The following is an 18686-nucleotide window of genomic DNA, read 5'->3' as shown; positions in this document are numbered from 1 at the left end:
TGTGTGTGTGTGTGTGTGTGTGTGTGTGTGTGTGTGTGTGTGTGTGTTGGGAGGTAAGAGAAAAGAATAAATTTCATTACTGGGAGTCCTGTAATCCAAACAGGACAATTTCTAAGTATGAGCCATCCCCAATGTAAAAACCTGTTTCCTAGTACACAGATGCCCTACCTGAGACATTTTCTGCTTAGCCTTATCTCTCTTTCTAATCTTCCCCAAACTAACCCACTGTGGAAACACCTGGCCAATGCCTAAGTGTTCTTTCCAGAAAAGCTCAAGCTACAACAGAGATTAAGAATATTTCGAATGAGTCAGCGTGAGAGGATAGGGTTAAAGGATGGGGGATGGAGAGGTCAATGTGGGGAGAGAAGCAAAGATGAGAAGTGATAAGGAGACACTTTAACAGTACATTAATGGTGTGTAAATGCTTCTTTTGTGGCATATTACAATTGTTTCCCAATTAATTTCTCTATTTTAGGCTCTCTTGTGTCCAACCCATCTTCCATTCAAATATTCAAAATACTCAAATAGATAAGTGATTCCAGTGACGTGGATGTTTCCTCTGGTGATGCAGTATTGTAGACCATCCTGGGTGACTTTTGTACAAGACTTCCCACAAATAGCCACAGAGGGCGAATCCAAAATTCTGGAAGCTTTATTCAGCTTCTCCTAACATTGAGAGGATAGCAAATTCAGGTTGTTCCCCCTCACCCTAAACAGGGGACTAACCCAACTTCTTTTATTTCCCTAATAACATCTTGTATATCCTTTACTTCTTTGATGTCTGTTACTTATATCTCCAAATTTTCTCATTTATTATATATTGAAGACAACTCATACCCATTACGACCTCCATTGTCTTCTATGTGATATTAATTTTTGTACTTGAGAGACTGTTGTTCTATGTCTTATAGCCATACAACAACAGGTAGAATATTAGCATTTAAAAGGTGATCCTTTGCTTCTAAGAAAAGTTTGGGGCCATTAAAAGAGCTTTATATTCTCCTAAAGGCAATCCAGCCTACTCTTTTACTCCTGTTTAGTTCTGGGCCCAATTTAGCAACTATTTATACTATCTATCCTAGATAAGATTGTCTATCCAACTTTTTGCTATAATCTTAGCAATAGACATTTTTCATCCACTTGGTCTTTCCTGTATGGATTATCAGGCCAAATTCTTTTTGCATGATTACAGAACTCTTACAGAAGGCTCTTCAGTGATCGGGATCTTGATGCAAATGGCATAATGTCACCTACAAATAACAATAATGATTATTATAATTATAGTTACAATTATGATAGCTAACATTTATGTAGCACTTACTATGTGCCAAGCACTTCATGATTATCTCATTTGGTATTCACAACAACTCTGAGATGCAGGTGCTATTATTATCCTCATTTTACAGATGAGGAAACTGAGACAAATGGGGGAATAGAGAGGACTTCACCATCCATCTCTTCAACTTGGACACTGCACTACATCTCCTCCTTCACAGTGCCAAATACTGTGCACATATATCTCCCTGTTTTATGCCCTGCCTCATGTTTACCACCAATGAGTCACTGAACAAGGTTATCTCTGTTGTTATAAACCTTTCAAGAAATCTTGAATTATATTGATATATGGATAGAAGCCATCTTGTTGAAAGAGAGCCTTTAGGGCAGTGTTTTACTCTATTGGACTCCAGATCAAATGGATATTTTCATAATTAACAAATAGTAAGCACAGTGGGATCTTGTATTCTCTACATCTTTCAGTCAATTGTTAGGTGGTAAATATGGAATACCCTCATTGAGGATATCATTAATACCTGCGTGGATGATTCTTATATACTGACAAAATAATCTTCCTAAATCATAGGTCTGACCAAGTTATTCCTCTGCTTAGGAAACTTTGTTGCCGGTGGTGTTCAGTCGTGCCCAACTCTTTGTGACCCCATTTGTGATAGTTTGCCATTTCCTTCACCTCATTTTACAGATGAGAAAACTGAGGCAAACAGGGTTAAGTAACTTCCCCACTGTCACACAGCTAGTAAAAGTTTCTGAGGCCAGATATGATCTCAGGTCTTCCTGAGTCCAAGCCTGGCACTCTATCCACACTTTATATTAAATAACAAGTCAAGTCAACAAGCATTTATTAATTGCTTACTATACGCTATTGTTCAGTTATTTCAATTGTGTTTCTTTGTGACCCCATTTGGGGTTTTCTTGGCAAAGATACTGAAGTGTTTTGCCATTTCCTTCTCCAGCTCATTTTACAAATGAAGGAACTGAGGCAAATAGGGTCAAGTGAATTGTCCAGGGTCACGCAGCTGTCTAAGGCCGAATTTGAACTCACAAACATGAGTTGTCCTGCCTAGCTGCTTGGTAGCTCCCTATTACTTCTAGGATGAAGTAGAAATTCCTCAGCTTGGCATGTAAAGCCTTTATATAATGTGGCTCTATCTTTCCATATTTATTTCACTCCCTTTCACAATAAATCCATTAATCATTCAAAAAGCATTTATGAAATGCCTACTGTGTGCCAGGTACTAGGGATAGAAAAACAAAGATTAGGTGGTGCAGTGGATAGAGCGCCAGCCCTGGATTCAGGAGGACCTGAGTTCAAATCCAACCTCAGACACATAAAAACACTTACTAGCTGTGTGACCCTGGGGAAGTCAATTAACCCCATTGCCCCCCCCAATAAAACAACAAAGATTAAATACTTCCCAGCCTCAAGGAGCTATTCTATTATTCTATCAGTGTAAACAATATGTACACACTGAAGTGTGTAGCAGAGATCGGTTTAGATGTTTGGCTTCCACCTGAAGAAGCATGTGTGAGAATGGGCAGGGACCATCCCTTGGACAGCTGGGTAGCACCGTGGATAGAGAACTGGGCCTGGAGTCAGGCAGACCTGATTTCAAATCCAACATCAGATACTTACCAGCTGCACGACCCTGGACAAGTCACTTAACCGCTGTTTGCCTCAGTTTCCTCCTCTGTAAAATGGGAATAATGTACTACCTACCTTCCAGGGTTGTTGTAAGGATCAAAAGAGATAATAAAGCACATAGCATAGCTCCTGGAACATAGTAAGTAATATATAAATGCTAGCTATTATTATTATTCAGTGATGCCTCCTGGCAACCTTGTTGCTAAAGGGTTTGGAACATTGGAATGATGCAGCAAACCCTGGTTGGTTCTCCCTCCACCCCATCTTCTTCCCCCCCCCATCTCCTCTGCCCACATTCTCACTTGATAGTTAAAAAGAGAAAGCTCAGGAAGGATTGGCTGCTGAACCAGTAAGAGCCACCAACTTAAGAAGGGTCTTTGCCCTCTGGTACTCTGGTGTCTCTCCGTCTCACGCTCTCTCCCTACTCCACTCCTCACATGAGGTGTCTTGAAATGCTTACACATGGCAATGAGTACACAGAGTGGCCCAGGTGAGCTTGAAACTGGATCTCAAAGTCCTAACTTCCTCCCTTGTTTTGTGTTTCTTTCCTGAGCATAATCGACAGAACATCCATCCTGAGATGGACATTTCCAGCATTGGAGGTAGTCTTTTGAGTTCGAAAAATGAGTCACTGTGGATTCCTCATTCACTGCTGGCTGCACAGTGGGAGGTACTCCTGCAATAAGAAATGATGAATAGGATGCTTTAAGAATAACCTGGGAAGACTTACATGAACTGATACAAAGCGAAGTGAGCAGAACCAGGAAAACAGTGCACACAGTAACAGCAATATTAAACAATGATCAACTGTGAATGACTTGGGTATTTTTAGCAATACAATGATCTAAGACAATTCTGAGGGACTCATGATGAAAAATGCTATCCACCTTCAGAGAAGGAACTGATAGAGTCTGAATGCAGCTTGCAGCATATTTTTTTACCTTTTTAATTTTTCTTGTTTGGTTGGTTAGTTTTGGTCTGCATTTTCTTTTGTAACATTGCTAATATGGAAATGTTTTGCATGACTGCACATAGTAATCTATATCAAATTGCTTGCCTTCTGAAGGGGAAGGAGACAATTTGGAACTCAAAATTTAAAAAAACCAAATGTTAAAAATTTTTATATGTAATTAAGAAAAAAATTTAATGCTTGTTAAATTGAATTAAATTGTACAAATTAGAATTTCTTATTTGAGGGACAATTCTTAAAGTAGTCTGTCACTGGAGGGCTTGGATTCATCCTCCCTTTCTCAATTCTCTGAGTACTTTGTGATAGAGGAGAATTTCACCTTTAACCTTTGCTCTCAGAGCTGGCAGCTAACATAAATGGAAATTGTCTGCCTTCCAAAATTGGATGATGGAAATTTCGTTCTTCCCAAACAAACCAACCCACCCCCACCCCCAGTCTCTGCTTTGTACTTTAGTTACTTATCAGTTGACAATGTCTGACAGGTCCTAGTGTTGGTCTTCTCTTTCTCAAGCCAGATGTGTGGCCACCATCTCCCCTGCCGCAAAGAATCATGCCAGCTGGACACACAGCCTTTGGTGTGGACTCTAGCATTTAAAACTCAAGTCTCAGAGTGGCTGCAGCCCTGAGTTCCAGATTTAAGGTGTTTCTTCTGGAAGATCCCAGCAGACAATGGCCTCCACTCTGTTCCTCGGTCTCCTGCTCCTGATTCCAACTACAGCAGGCACAAAATGGGGTGGTAGTCAATGTCCAGCATGTGGAGTGCCCGGTTCAGATCCTGAGAAGCAACGGGAGCAGCTGCTCAATCTGGCGAAGCAAAGTATCCTGGCTAAACTTCACTTAACTCAGCGCCCGACATTGATCCAGCCTGTGTCCAGAGCCACCCTGAGGACTGCACTTCGGCGTCTCCACAGTCCCAGAGGAAGATTTCTGTCTGGTAGCATTTTAGGGGTCTCTGGGATTGGAGTTGAGGAACAGGAGTATGAGATCATCAGTTTTGCTGAGATAGGTAGGTGTGGGAACTGAGGTACACAACCTCTTCTAAAAAACAGAACAATCCAACAATTCAGTAGAACTACTTCTAAAAGTAGTAACAATTCAGCCCTCTCACTTCCGTACCCAACCTTTTCCCTTTTCCTGTTGGGAACTTCATATAATACAACCTATGTGTCACTCCCAGATTCGGCACATAATAATAATAATAATAATAATAATAATAATAATAATAATAATAATGTAGAGGTCAATATACAGAATTTTTTCTATTTCATCTGCTCCCTCCTTATTCTGCCCACCCTATGCCCTAATCCCCTGGGGCCCTAGACAGCCCTTAACTTAGTTGCTAGGATGACTTGAGCAAGCTGAGAGCTAGGGGTATTAAATTGCTTTGGGTGGTATGATTGGATCCCCTGAAGACAGACAAAGAAACCAGAAGGGAAAAGGGTAAATAGAGACATGCCCATACCTTAGTGATTTTAGGAGTCCATTTAGGAACCAGAAGACGGAGACCCCAATGATGCCCTCTCTAGCTGCCTGCTGTTGAAGGAGGGTATAGTGATCCCAGGCCGATCCTTAGGCTTGAAAGTTGGGACCACAATGAAATAAAAAGAACTAGATTTGGAGTTCAAAGATTCAGGTAGAAATCCCAACTCTGATATTTAGTATCAATCTAACCTTGGGAAAAGTCACTTCACTTTTCTGGATCTCCGATTCTAAATCTTTAAAATTAAGGAGTTTGACTCCATGCTCTTTAAAGTCTTTTTTGTAGTTTTAAATTCTATGAATTCCTATGAACTAGATCTGGTAACTCATGGATAGGTTAGCCTACTCTGAAGCCTAATGAGCCTCAATGACCTATTATTGCCTAATGGGTAGGTTTTAGGAGACTTCGGAATATAAGAATTGGGGGAAACTACTAGATTAAAAAGGAAGCATCCTTCTTCCTTTTTCAGAATCATGGTATGGAGCGTGGAGATGGAGGAAAAAGAATCCTAAGACAGAAAAAAGGGAATAGAAGCCAGGGAAAAGAGTTTTGCTTGGAGAAGTCACAAGGGTTATTAGTCGAGCCAAAGGGCAGTCAATTGTCACATCCTTTCTAGTAGCATTGGTGGCACTGATGCGGCACTGAATGAATTATCATTCCTAAAACATCAGTATAACCATCACCAAGTAGCAAGGGAAGTTGAGCTGTCAATCACCACTGAGCCAAGGGAATTGTCAGACCTGTCAGGGAAACTCCTCCTCCATCCCTCTGTATGGACAGAGCTTACTGGAAAACTCACTCCCCTTCTGGGGCATGGCTTTCCGTTCAAACCCATTGTACCTTCCAGGGCAAGAAAAGTTGCTGCCCACCTATCTGTTTCTCCCTGACCCTACCTCTGGGTCTAGTTGAATTTACCAGTGGTATCCTCCTTATGATAGCCTCCTTTCTTTTACTCCAGGTACACATTAAAACAGCCTAGGAAACCAAATAAATAAATGTCTATTAAATGTATAGCTAGCAAACTCCAAATTGAGTTTACAAAAATCTCGATAATTTAGACCACTGTTTAGTGTGTTTTATGAGAAGCACATTTTAAAAAAATCTAAATTGAAAGGTAAGGAACAAATTAGTTTGCATGTGCCCAGATAACTTAGATGGTGACTAGAAAGGGGATAAGCAGTTTTCTCCAGTAATAGAAGGGATTACCCACTCCCAGGACAAGATCAATCCTGTCCCTACTATCTGTGAGTTGGACAACTTTTCCTTCTAGCCACAGCTCATCTTCATGCTGGCCCAATTCTCCAGCAGGTCCTCATGACTTATCTTCTAGCAAATGCTCCCTATGGTTGTTTGCTGGCATCTATTAGGTTAAGATGGCATCCTGCTTCTTATTCCCTCCAGACCCTTTCCAAAGTCAGGATCAAGGGTAGAATGTGAGAGTCTTGATCCAGGAGGTCAGTTCCATTCTCTTTGGCTAAGGTTTTGGCCACAAGAGCAAGAGTTAGGGGCAGTTAGGTGGTGAAGTGGATAGAGCACTGGCCCTGGATTCAGGAGGACCTGAATTCAAATCCTGCCTCAGACACATAACACTTACTAGATGTGTGACTCTGGGCAAGTCACTTAACCTCAACTGCCTCACCAAAAAAAAAAAAAAAAAAAGAGCAAGACTTGGAGGTGGGTGGGGGAGATGGCAAGATACTTGCACTTGGTAGGCCCAGATTTCCTAGCAGATAATTGGATAAGATGTGAACGGTTTGGCACCAGCTAGATATAGTAAGTTAAATAAGTTTTCACTTACCCACCATTCAGAATAGCTCAGAGCAAAACTGAATGACATTCCCCTAGGGTGGGAGCAGCATTATGAGGGGACTTTGGTGATGACATTTGTCATAGGAGTGATATCTGCCCAACAAGGTATCAGACAAAAAGGTCAGGACTTTAGAAGGTGATTTGTGTTAAATAACTGGTAGGAATAAATAAACTCGAAGATTATTTTTTTTTCAGAAAAGGATTGGGCACTAAACAAGTTCCCACAGAGAAGAGAATAAAAAGGCTGAACCTATAGCAGAAAGACTTGGGTTAGACCTCAGAAGGAAATATCTTATGATTAGGGAGATCTGAGAACAAAAAGGATTCATAGCATGGATGGAAGGGGAGATAGATAGATCAAGACTACTGAAGAAATGGGCTATTGTGAAATAGCTGACACTTATATAAAACTTTAGTGTTTATAGAGCTCTTTTCTGTTATCTCATTTGGTCCTCACCTGGAATAAGTGGAGGGAAACACACAAAAATCATGGTCAGAAAAAAAGGGCTGATTCTTTAATGAGTCGGTAGACAACCAGGATGACTGTTGCTCTCTATGTCTACAGGCCATTCTACTGCCAACAGGACAGTGCTGGATTTCAGACTCTCCCCAGATCAAACCAGTGCTAGCTTGGAGGTCCTCCAAGCCAGGCTGGGTTTCTTCTTGCATATTCCTTCCAACGGCACATGGAGTATGTATGTGAGGGTCCTGGTACCTGGGCCACAGCATACCAACCTCAATTTGACCGCCCAGCATCAGCTAGAGGTGGATTCCAGTGGCTGGTACCAGTTCCTCCTGGGGCCTGAGGCCCAGGCTGCTTATAGTCAGGGGCACCTAACCCTAGAATTGGAGCCCAAAGGCTGGGGAGCCCAGAGCCCAGTTGTCTTGGAAAAGGATGCCCAACAGCCCTTTATAATAGCTCGGGTGAGAATAGGAAAAAAGCACCAAATTCATCGTCGAGGCATCGAGTGCCAAGATGGGTCTCAGATGTGTTGTCGACAAGAATTCTTTGTAGATTTCCGGGAGATTGGCTGGCACGACTGGATCATTCAGCCTGAAGGTTATGCTATGAACTTCTGTACAGGGCAGTGCCCACTACATGTGGCAGGTATGCCAGGGATTGCGGCCTCTTTCCATACTGCTGTTCTCAACTTACTCAAGGCTAATGGGGCTCCAGGAACAGCTGGAGGAGGCTCCTGCTGTGTGCCTACTGCCCGCCGCCCTTTGTCCCTTCTCTACTATGACCGTGACAGCAACATTGTCAAGACTGACATCCCAGACATGGTGGTGGAGGCCTGTGGTTGCAGTTAATGTGTATAAAGGGGAAGGAGATCATGGAGAAGGGGATACTCATATACAGATTCCCTTCTCATCTCAGGCAGGTTGTTCACAAATTTCTGCCCCAACCCAAGATGGGGATTCATTTTTCCCAACATAATTCTGGAAGTCCTTCCACCCTCACCTTGGTTATTCTATTGAGGCAGCTGGTAGCACAGTGCATAGAGCACTGGGCCTGGAATTAGGAAGACCGAGTTCAAATCTGGCCTCAGATACTTACCATCTGTGTGACTGAGCAAATTGCTTCACCTCTGTGGGTTTCCTCAACTATAAAATGGGATAATAGCACCTACCTCACAGGGTTGTTGTGAGGATAAAATGAGATAATATTTGTAAAAAGTGTTTAGCATAGCACCTGGCACATAGTAGGTGCTATTAAAAATGCTTATTCTCTTCTTTTCCCTTCCCTATTCTCCCACATTCTTACCCCTTGGGAGTCAACCCATTACCTTCTTCAGAAGACAGCTCAGGGTATAGACTGAAAATTTACTACAAATTTCTATTCTCCTTTACCCTCATGCTAACCCACTTCAACTCACAAACACCATCCATGCCCAGACCTCTCATTTAAGGGACTCTTCCCTTATGTTTTCAGTTAAAAAGATCCCTCACCTCCATCCAGTGGTAGGGATATGCATTTGTCTCCCTTGCTAGAGAGCTAGTCTACTCTTCAGCCTATCTTAAAGCAGGAGACTCCTTGCATCCCCATTTCAGGGACTCCCCTCTATCCTTCATAACTCACTGGTTGCCTAAGAATCTCAGTAGCGGACTCCTGCCCCCAAATGAGCTGACCCAGCCCCTTCCCTCCTTTCTGAGGGCAGAAAGATAGGTGCAGATGGGCCTGGGGTCTTGAAAAGTATACCTCCTTGGAAACACACACAAACATCTATATTTATCTATCTGTTAGAAATATCTATCTATCTCTATATCTCCTTTTGATATCTAGATATCTCCTATCTCCTAAAAATTCCTCCCAGCTGAAGTTCATCTCTTTTTCCTTGCCCATCACATCCCTAGCTTCCTTCCTTTCCCTTTCCCTCCTCTCTACTTCCCTACCAAGTTCTTGACAAGCCTGCTTTCCAACCTATCTATGCCTCTCCTGTCCCATATAAATCCTCTCTCCAGGGCAAAGCTACTCATATTTTCTACCATACACTATACTTCCTCTCTTTACTTTCTACCTGCTCCTCAATAATCTTGGGTTCTTCTCCCTCCTCCATTCAAACATCACTAATCTTGTTCTGGATACCAGTAAAAGCAGAAACAAGTAAAGTTTTGAAGCCCCTCCTTGATGCTTTACTCTTCCTTCTGAATTCACATCCCTATAATTAACTATCTTCCCATTATTTGGAACACCATTGATCTGTGACGAGTAAAGGTAAGAGGGAGGTGAGACCTCCTAATAGGAAGGCCTTAAAATAGAAATACCTAATTTCTAAAGACAAGTACCTGCTGCCTCCTTTGCCCTTTGTGATTTGCCCTAACTTATGGATGCTTGCAGGCTAATCAATTGCTTGATCAATGGGTGGATGATGACCTATTGCTCATTAACATTCTGCTGGCCATGGCTCAGATTGGTGGTTGCCACGATGTGGGCTTCAGACCTCTGGGGAAATCACCCAGCTATTGCAAGAGGACCATCTTATTAAATGACCAGTATAATAGATAAGCAAACATACCTTGTGAAGACAGAATAATTTGTCTCTACACATATGCATTACTACTTTTCAAATATATGTAGCTGCTATTGTGATTAATAAAAAAGAAATTCATATAAGCATGTTACTAAATCATAGTAGCTTTTTGTCATGTATTTTTTATATTAGCAGGTACTAATAGCAACACAATTACTACCAGGTTGGAATGGAGGATCTGAGAAATGTTTTGCCATTAAAAATGGGTCTTTACTCTCAGAGAGGTTGGGAATCACTGGCCTGTTACAGCACAAGCCTGTAGGGGAAGAAGGAAAAGGTTTCAATCTTATGTTTTCCTCCCTTGTCTACAATCTTGGAGACCTGATAGGAGGCACGGGCCAGGTGAGTGGACTTGAGTGGGAAAAGGGAAAGGAGGTCTGAAATGAAACACAAGTCAAGACATCACCCTGTGATGTCATTGGTCTTCTTGGAAAAGAAGGACGAACAACAAGGTGGATCCTTTTATCTGGTGACAATCCTCTCTGGACCCTTGCCCTCCTTCCCCCACTGGCTCCTCCCCCTGGCTTGAGAGCTCTGTACTAAGAGGTCGATATAGTCTGGTGCCCAAGGTCCAGTTTGCGCAAAGCTAGATATTGCCATTTGGGGAATGAATTGTCTGTATTTGCTTAGCCAACAATCACTTCCTGGGCAAGTGGGGGTGGAGGGGGGGAATTGGAGGGAATCTCAGAAGAAATAGAAAGGGGCCCTCTAGGGTGTGGTATGTTTAGGGAAATAAGAACTCATGCTGGAACATCCAGATAGTCTAGTGTCTTTTCCTATCTGAAAGTCCCCCTTGAGTTTTAATTTTTCTCCTTCCTGCTGTAGAGCCTGTCCCTTCCCTTTTTGGCTAGGTTCTTCACTGGGATGTGAACCATGGGTTTTCTTTTTCTGTTCAGTTCTTCTAACCCCAGGCTCCATACTTGCCTCCCCACCACCCAACAACCTTCTTGTCTGGTGGCTAGATTACAGCTTCCCCGGTTCCTTCTTCCCTTCTCCCCAGTCTAACCCAATCCTCAGTTGGTGAAGGGGCAGGCAGCAAGGCAGATGGCTAGGGTATTTATAAACCGGGAGCACTTCTTGGGAAAAGTGACTAAGATGCTGGGAAAGTATTTTTAACTGAGCTCTGACGTAAGTGTCAATGGGGAGGTAGGACCAGACCAGGCACAGGAGAGATGGGGCTGACAGAGTTGGCAACTGGGGGCACTTGCTGGGGGTGGGGTGGGGATATGGGTCAGAGTCTACCCCCAGCTGCTTCTCATTACTTTCTCTGGCCCTTCTCCCAGATTTGGGACCCAATATGTGCCCCTGGGCACCAACAAAGACAGATGTCACAGCCTTATAGCAACACTGTGGCAAAGATAGGTCCTTGATTCTTTTATCGCTATAAGAAAGCATTATGGGGGAGGGGTTAGGGAGGAAGAGATTAGTCTCACCTTCTTTCTGAGTTCAGGAAGCTGAGCATTTGAGTGAAGGAGCCCAATCCTGGGTAACTAAGGAGGACCAAAAAAGTCTTCCACAAAACACTTCCTATTCTGTCTCTTTTCCCAGAGAACCCACTTCCTTAGGGGAAACCGGTCATCTCTGGACCAGCTGCTGTCCAGTGGCCTTGTACTGCCACATGGTGGTGGCCAGGGGTATTGTGGCTTAACCACTGCGCACAAGGAGGGTGGAGCAGGATTACATACCTCTTGGTTGGTGACAGTAGTACCCATATGGTTATCCCACTGCAGAGCCTAATAAGGAGAGAATTAAGGTGGGTTATGGGACTTCAGGGTAAAAAAGTCCTTTATGTATGGCCAACAAGTCACAGGTTAGCTGTGACTACACAGCTGTGTAGCTAACTACAGCTAACTACACACAGTGTATAGCTACTGTGACTACAGTAACCAGAGTTACTGTAACCTCATCACCACACCATCATTTTATAGGAAAATGAAGGTATAGAGAGCTGAACTCATCAGGACAATATTCAAATCCTGCTTCTAGATTAATTAGCTTTTACTGTAACCCTAGACAAACCATTTAACCTTCCTTAGCTCCGGCTCAATTTGTAGAATAGAGTAACAACAGCATCTATTTTTACAAGGGTTGTTATGAGGTTCGAATCAGGTAACATACACTGTATTTTGCAAACCTTAAAGCACTAAATAAACAATAGCTGGTATTATTAAGCTGCAAAGTTGAGGTCTCCTGCTTCTTGGAGGCCTCTATTCTAGAGGCCCAAGTTGTTGGGGAATGATAATAGAGTGAGGGGAGACTGGGGCCAAATGCTTACTTACTCCTCTCCTGCTAAGCCAATGCTGTCTAAAGCTAGGAAGAAAGTGATTGGAGGAGTTGGGCTTGGACCCCAAGCTGTTGTACTCGAAAGTCCCAACCTCCCTTTCTCAACCTAAAAACAGAGAGGTGTTAGCAAAGAGGGGCTGCTTTGGGTACACTAACAATCTAGGCTCTTCTCATCACCTTAAAAGAGATTAGATCAAGTTGCAGTGCCTGATTCAAGGCTGGGCACCAGGCCCTCCTAAGTGCCATGCCCTTCTGCCAATTGTGATGGACTCTGCCCGAGCTCCACAATTGCATCACCCTGCCCCGCCCCTACCTCTGGGTTTCCCCATTCATCCCAGTAACACACCTCACCACCAGTTCTCTCCCTCCCCCACAATGTATTCATGTCCAATTGGACTCTGGGCAGCCAGCACACATAGGGGACAAGGGGTGACTTGTAGGTACCCCGTGGCACCTGCCACCTAGGCTTGGCCTTGGGAACTCTGTTGCTGCTGCACTTCCAGCCTCCCTGTTCACTGTTTTGGGGGATGGAGTCCTGGATTCTTTCTGGCCTGACCCCTCAGAGTAGTAGCCACTAAAGGCCCAATAGTCTACCCTGTTACGTCAAACTGCTGTGGAGGAAACTAGAAAATACAGAAGTGGAAGGTATTGGGGACAACTGTATGTAGGGGGCCTTGACTCCTCTACCTGGCTCACAGGCTCACATCCCCCTCCCCCTCCTCTGGACCCTGGGATCGGAGTCTGTGAAATCATCCTCTTTCTTGCATCATTCCTGTCCACGTCTCCCCCCCCCCACTCCACCCCCACATACCCCTTCCCCAAGCCTGTCACCACAGCCAGATTGGTGAAACATGAGCTCTGGAAGGGGTGGGGGATCCTCCACTCCCCCCAACCAGGGACCTGATTGACAGAAGGACTGGCCAATCCTGGTGCTCAGGAGGTGGGTCTGCCTATTGACCACTAGGTGGGGGAGCCCCAGGCTGCCAGCTCAAAAGAGGCCCTGGGTCAGTAAGCTCAGTGGATCAACCAGGCAGCCAACTCTGAATACCCCACTTTTCATCAGTCAGATTTTTGTTTTGGGGTTTTTTTTTTGTTTCCAGGGTACAAGAATAGGAGACACCTGACTCTCCCTTCTGCAGCGGGTAGGTGTTTCACCTGTGCCTAGTAGACTCTGTTTTCCCTAGGATGGCCACAGGGAGAATAGGGTACCCAGATGCCTGGCTCCTAGTGGTACTGCTATGGGCACTAGCAGGGGCTCAGAGATCAGGACCTCGGTGCCCATCGTGTGGGTTACCCACACTAGAACCCCAGGAAGAGAGGGCCCTTGTGTTGGAGCTGGCCAAGCAACAGATCTTGGAGGGGCTACAACTGACCAGCCGTCCAAGCATACCCCATCCTCCCCACCCTGCGATCCTAGCCAGAGCCTTAAGGAGACTTCAGTCTAAGAAGGTGGCTCAGATGAACCAGGTGGAGACCATCAGCTTTGCAGCAGAAACAGGTGGGTGAAAGAGGAAAACGAGCAGGTAAAGACCCAAAGACAGATAGAGACAGGAAGAATACAGCCAAAAGAGGGATGTGGTTGCAGAGGGAGAAGGTGGGAGAGGCGGGGTTGGGAGCTGATCTTCTGAAGGCTTTATCTCTTAAGTTAGGATAGGAAAAAAAAAAAGAAGAAAACTGTCAGGATTCTGAAAAGGTGATGGGAAAAGAGTATAACTCTTCTATCAAAAGACCCAGGCCTCTCACATTATTCATGAACCACCACTATTTTTCCACAGGCTCCTCTTCCACTCCAGCCTATGGATCTATCCTCAGCTTCCATCTCTCCACTCCCTTACACCCACCTCCATACTACATCCGTCTTTGGCTGCATCTGCATCCCACCCTAGCTGGTACTCCCTCCATTCAAATCTTCCAGTGGGGTTTGGAGAAAGGGGTCCAGGGAAGTCAAACCCTGCTGGTGGAGCATCAAATGACCACTCCAGGATGGAATGCTCTTACCTTGCCTTCTCGTGCACTGGAAGGCACTGACTCGGGTGTTCTGAAATTCAAGCTGGTCTGCAGGCCTCACGTAGGCAATACCACAGCTACAAGACACTTACTTCTGGATACAGCTGGACACCATCAACCCTTCCTGGTGATCAGGACTCAAGCCAGAGCACCTGGGGGGGATCGGGCCAAAAGGAGGACCCCTACATGTGAGCCTGGGAGCCTTCTATGCTGCAAGCGGGACCACTATGTAGACTTCCAGGAATTGGGCTGGCAAGATTGGATCTTGCAGCCTGAGGGGTATCAGCTAAATTATTGTAGTGGACAGTGCCCGCCCCACCTGGCTGGCAGCCCAGGCATTACTGCCTCTTTCCATTCTGCTGTCTTCAACCTTCTCAAAGCCAATAGTCCCTGGCCATCTGGCCCCTCTTGCTGTATTCCCACAGCCCGTCGGCCACTCTCCATCCTCTATCTTGACCAAAGTGGCAATGTAGTCAAAACTGATGTACCTGATATGGTAGTGGAAGCCTGTGGCTGCAGCTAGCAAGGGGATTCAAGGGATTCAGAGCTAGAGAAAGTGTGAATAGTGTTGGTCCACTGAAGAAAGGGGTCAGCAGGTCAATGGCTGAGGCTGTCTAATTCCTGACATCCCTTCCTCAGGTGACCTGGTAGTCTGCTCCTATGGGTTAAGCCTGATGAGTCTAACCTGGGACTTTAGTGTCCAGTTTCAGGCTGGTTGGAGAATGGGGAGATGGGTAGGGCATTCCTCTAAATGGTTCTTAATAGAAAAGGATTCCTACCCTGAACACTCCATAGAAGAGATGGCTAAGGGGTGGGGAGGGAGGGGTCAGAAAAATTGCTCAGTGCCTTCTAAGAGAGATAGAACTTTCTGACAAATAGAGGAGAGGGTGGGTAATTAGGGCACAGGAGAGTGTGGTATGGGGGAGATATATGCTAGAAAAAGGGATTGGTGAGGTGCTTTTTGGGAACTGCTAAGAGGGAGATGGGCCCAGGGAAGGAGCCTGGGATGGACTTAGAGATAGGAGCTTGGAGAAGCTAATGAGCCCCATAAAGGATCACCCACTAGTTCTACCAGGGGTGAGGCCCTGCTGGGGAGAGAGACATATTTATATTTTGCTAATAAAAATGAAAAGAAAAAGTCCCAAGTGTGTGTCTTGATACAAGGTTTGGGGGGAGACTCAAGGACTGGGATGGGGAGGGGGAGTATGCCCTAAAGGTAAATTGCTCTTCAGGGCAAGGACATGTGTCTGGAAAAGAACCACGTGTGAATTCCTTTCTACCAGGTGACTATCAGTCTGACCAGGCTGATCTATGTCCCTGACCTTTTGGAAATGGCTGGACATTTGGTTGATGCCAAGTGGGGGAGGGAGGTAGAGAATCTTACCCCTGGCTCCTTATCTCCTCTTGTCCCCTAATAATTTCACATCTCATGTTAACGTAACTCATGTTAACAACTCAATGTTAAAATAACATGCCCCCAACTTCTCACTAGCTCTACCTTTGTCCTTAGGTTTTCCCCCAAACAAGCAATTTGACCCTTCTTCCGTACTCCCCAAGAAATACTTTGGAGGATGTTCCAAGATGCAAGGAAGGGAGGGAAATTGAGGGCTTGAGGAAGAAGTGAAAAAGAAGTAAGGAAGATAATTAAAAAGGAGCATTCTCCAGGTTCCTGGCCATGACCTTGTCCCCCCACACACCACTCTTCTCCCCTCCCCCATTACATCAGAGACCGAAATAGCTGACCCTTCCCCTGCATCCTATCGCCATGGTAACTGGAGAGCCAACACGATATTGAGGGACAGGGGACAAGAGCAGTCTTCCTTCCAATACACAGAACCCCCGTTTCTGACTGCTTTTCCCGGAGTCCGTGTATCCGTTTATGTCTCCATCTCTCACTTTCTCTTGGTATACTCAAACTCTCTGAGCTCCCACAATACTGGCGTTTGGGACTACAGAGAGTTTTTTTCATTTCCGTCCCTCCCAAGGTCCCCACTACCACTATAGTCATACCATCTCTATCTTCAGACAGGTTGTCTAAGAGAAGGTGATGTTCATCAGAGGGGCCAGCAGAGGGAGCAAGGAGCAGCGAAGAAGGGAGAAGGGAAAGGTACAATCGGCGGATGGCCGACATCTCCAAAACCTACGGGCACAGGAGGATTTAAGAGGATCAGTGTTAGCGTCGTAGGGTTAAATATACCCAAACTGGGCCTTCCAAGCCCAGACAACCTACCCCCAAAGCTTCCAGCTTTTGTCTCTCTCTCGTTTACTGTTGACTTTCGGTCACCCATCCCCACGGTCCCACAGCCTGTGTCTGCTTTTCTTCTTCCACAGTTTTTAACACCCCCAAGTCCCTGCCTTGCTTTTTTGCTACCCCAGTTCCTGGGGTCCTTTACCCCAACCCAGCTCCTGCATGGCCAGGTGAGCGCAGTAGGCACACCAAAGGACAGAGAACTGAGTTCTAATTTTGCTTAAGAGACCCTCCTCCCTACAGCCCCCCAAATTTTCTCCACTTCGTACTTTACAGTCTTTCTTCGTCTCTCAACTTCTCGTGTTTTTTTTGTTTTTTGTTTTTTTGTTTTTTTGTTTTTTGTCTCTGGCTCCTTCTCTGTCACTGACAGACGATCCCGGATATCCAGGCCGGGATTTTCCGCTAGCCGAGGGCAGCGTGCTCAGTCCCGAGAGCTGTAGTTGAGGGTTAGGAGATAGGGTACCTCCTAAAGGGGGGAGGATTCTAGAAGTCCAGGGGTACAACAAGTTTGCCATCCCCCCTCTTTCCTTCCTGTAGTCCCCAAGTCTAGTTCACCAGAACTGCACGAGGGAGGGTAATGGGAGGGAAGGGGAGGCGTGAGGGGGACAGCGCGCCAACAGCGCTAGAAGGAAAAAAAAAGTTTTTGCAAAAAGGAAAAAAAAAGTTTGCGCGTCTTGCGGGTGGTCCAGGCTCCCGGCCCGGCAGGCGGGGCGGGGGGGCCGGGTTGGGGGGGGCGGGGGCGGCACTGAGGCTGCGCCGCTGTGGCCCTGCCCGTCCCCCCTCCTTCCCCCCAGCTCCCCACCGCACACCCCCCAGCCCCGACTCCAGCCCTGGACTGCGCATCCCGCGTCCCGAGCCCCGATGGAGGTGAGAAGGGGGCCAGGTCAGGGACCACCTGGGAGCCATGGGGGAGGGGGTTGAGGAGGGGGGCTCTGGTTTAAGAGGGATTCCCCCACACTCTCACCTCCAACCACCCACGCCGTGATAGAAATCTTGGGAACAGGGCAAAGTGTAGGGGGAGCTGTCTGTGTGAAGAGATGAGAAAGTTTGTAGCTCTTCTGTCTTCATCGGCTTCTGTCCCTTTCTGTTTCAGTCATCATTCTGTCTCTTTGTCTCTGTTGTCCGCATATATTAGAAATATTTCATATCATTCGTTTATAGGGATGGAGGAATCTTAGGTGAAAGGTCCAGAGGTGGAAAGGGGTCTCAGGTGTCTTGGTATCCTGAATCCGAGGGCCCGTAACCCCAGAACTGCAGGAGTTGGGGATATGTGAAAAGAGGGGGAGTGCTGTCAAAGTTTGTACCCCAGTCTGTGTATGAGACATGAATTTCTCTGTTTGGTTTAGGGTGAAGGTAATGTCTCCTGAATTGGGCAAGTAGGACAGTGGGGTTGTCCTTTCAGCTCCTAATGTCTGGTTTAGGCCCCAGACCTCTGGTGACCTTGTCCCCTCTTTCTTCCCAAAAGTACTCCAGGGTTCCAAGGTGTGTGGAGGTGGGGAGGGATCGGGGGAGGGGAGAGAGAATCTCCGGGGAGTCTTTCCCTCTACCCTCTGACCTCAGGACCACCAGGGCGCTGAAGATAAACCGGGGAGACCCCTGTGGGGCTGGGCTTGGACATATTCCTCATCCCTTACGTCCAGTTCCCCGCCCAAAGAGGGCTTGGGGACTATAAAGCCCCCTCCTTCTGCACAGACCACCCTGCCTGCCCTGCAGCCTCTTTCAGGTCCCATGACCCCGAAACAATCTTTCAGCACGCAGCTGGCTCCTTGGTCCGGATTAGGGAAAGGGGGACAGAGGGCCCCGTAAGGGGCTGGAAGGAAGAACTAGGGTTTTGGGGGGCGGGAGGACGGGGATCTCTACAATGGAATGTGGAGTATAGGTCCCAGGGTCAGTATTTCTAGCTGAAAGATGGGGCCGGG

General features: G+C 45.9%; 2 protein-coding genes across 2 annotated transcripts; both read left to right on the top strand.

Annotated features, from left to right (window-relative positions):
• The first annotated feature begins 4383 nt into the window (after nt 1–4383).
• INHBC (inhibin subunit beta C) lies at nt 4384–8749 on the top strand. Its single transcript, XM_027855082.1, has 2 exons — nt 4384–4914; nt 7763–8749. The coding sequence occupies exons 1-2, from the start codon at nt 4578–4580 to the stop codon at nt 8506–8508; spliced, it is 1083 nt and encodes a 360-aa protein (XP_027710883.1). The 5' UTR covers nt 4384–4577; the 3' UTR covers nt 8509–8749.
• A 4948-nt stretch (nt 8750–13697) lies between these two features.
• INHBE (inhibin subunit beta E) lies at nt 13698–15042 on the top strand. Its single transcript, XM_027854951.1, has 2 exons — nt 13698–14010; nt 14288–15042. The coding sequence occupies exons 1-2, from the start codon at nt 13698–13700 to the stop codon at nt 15040–15042; spliced, it is 1068 nt and encodes a 355-aa protein (XP_027710752.1).
• Nucleotides 15043–18686: the final 3644 nt, after the last annotated feature.

This window comes from Vombatus ursinus, unplaced genomic scaffold (genome assembly GCF_900497805.2).
Source record: "Vombatus ursinus unplaced genomic scaffold, bare-nosed wombat genome assembly UNPS02010769.1, whole genome shotgun sequence".
Classification (NCBI taxonomy): Eukaryota; Metazoa; Chordata; class Mammalia; order Diprotodontia; family Vombatidae; genus Vombatus; species Vombatus ursinus.
Note: the sequence above shows the minus strand (reverse complement) of the source record. Positions and strands in the feature narration are given on the sequence as shown.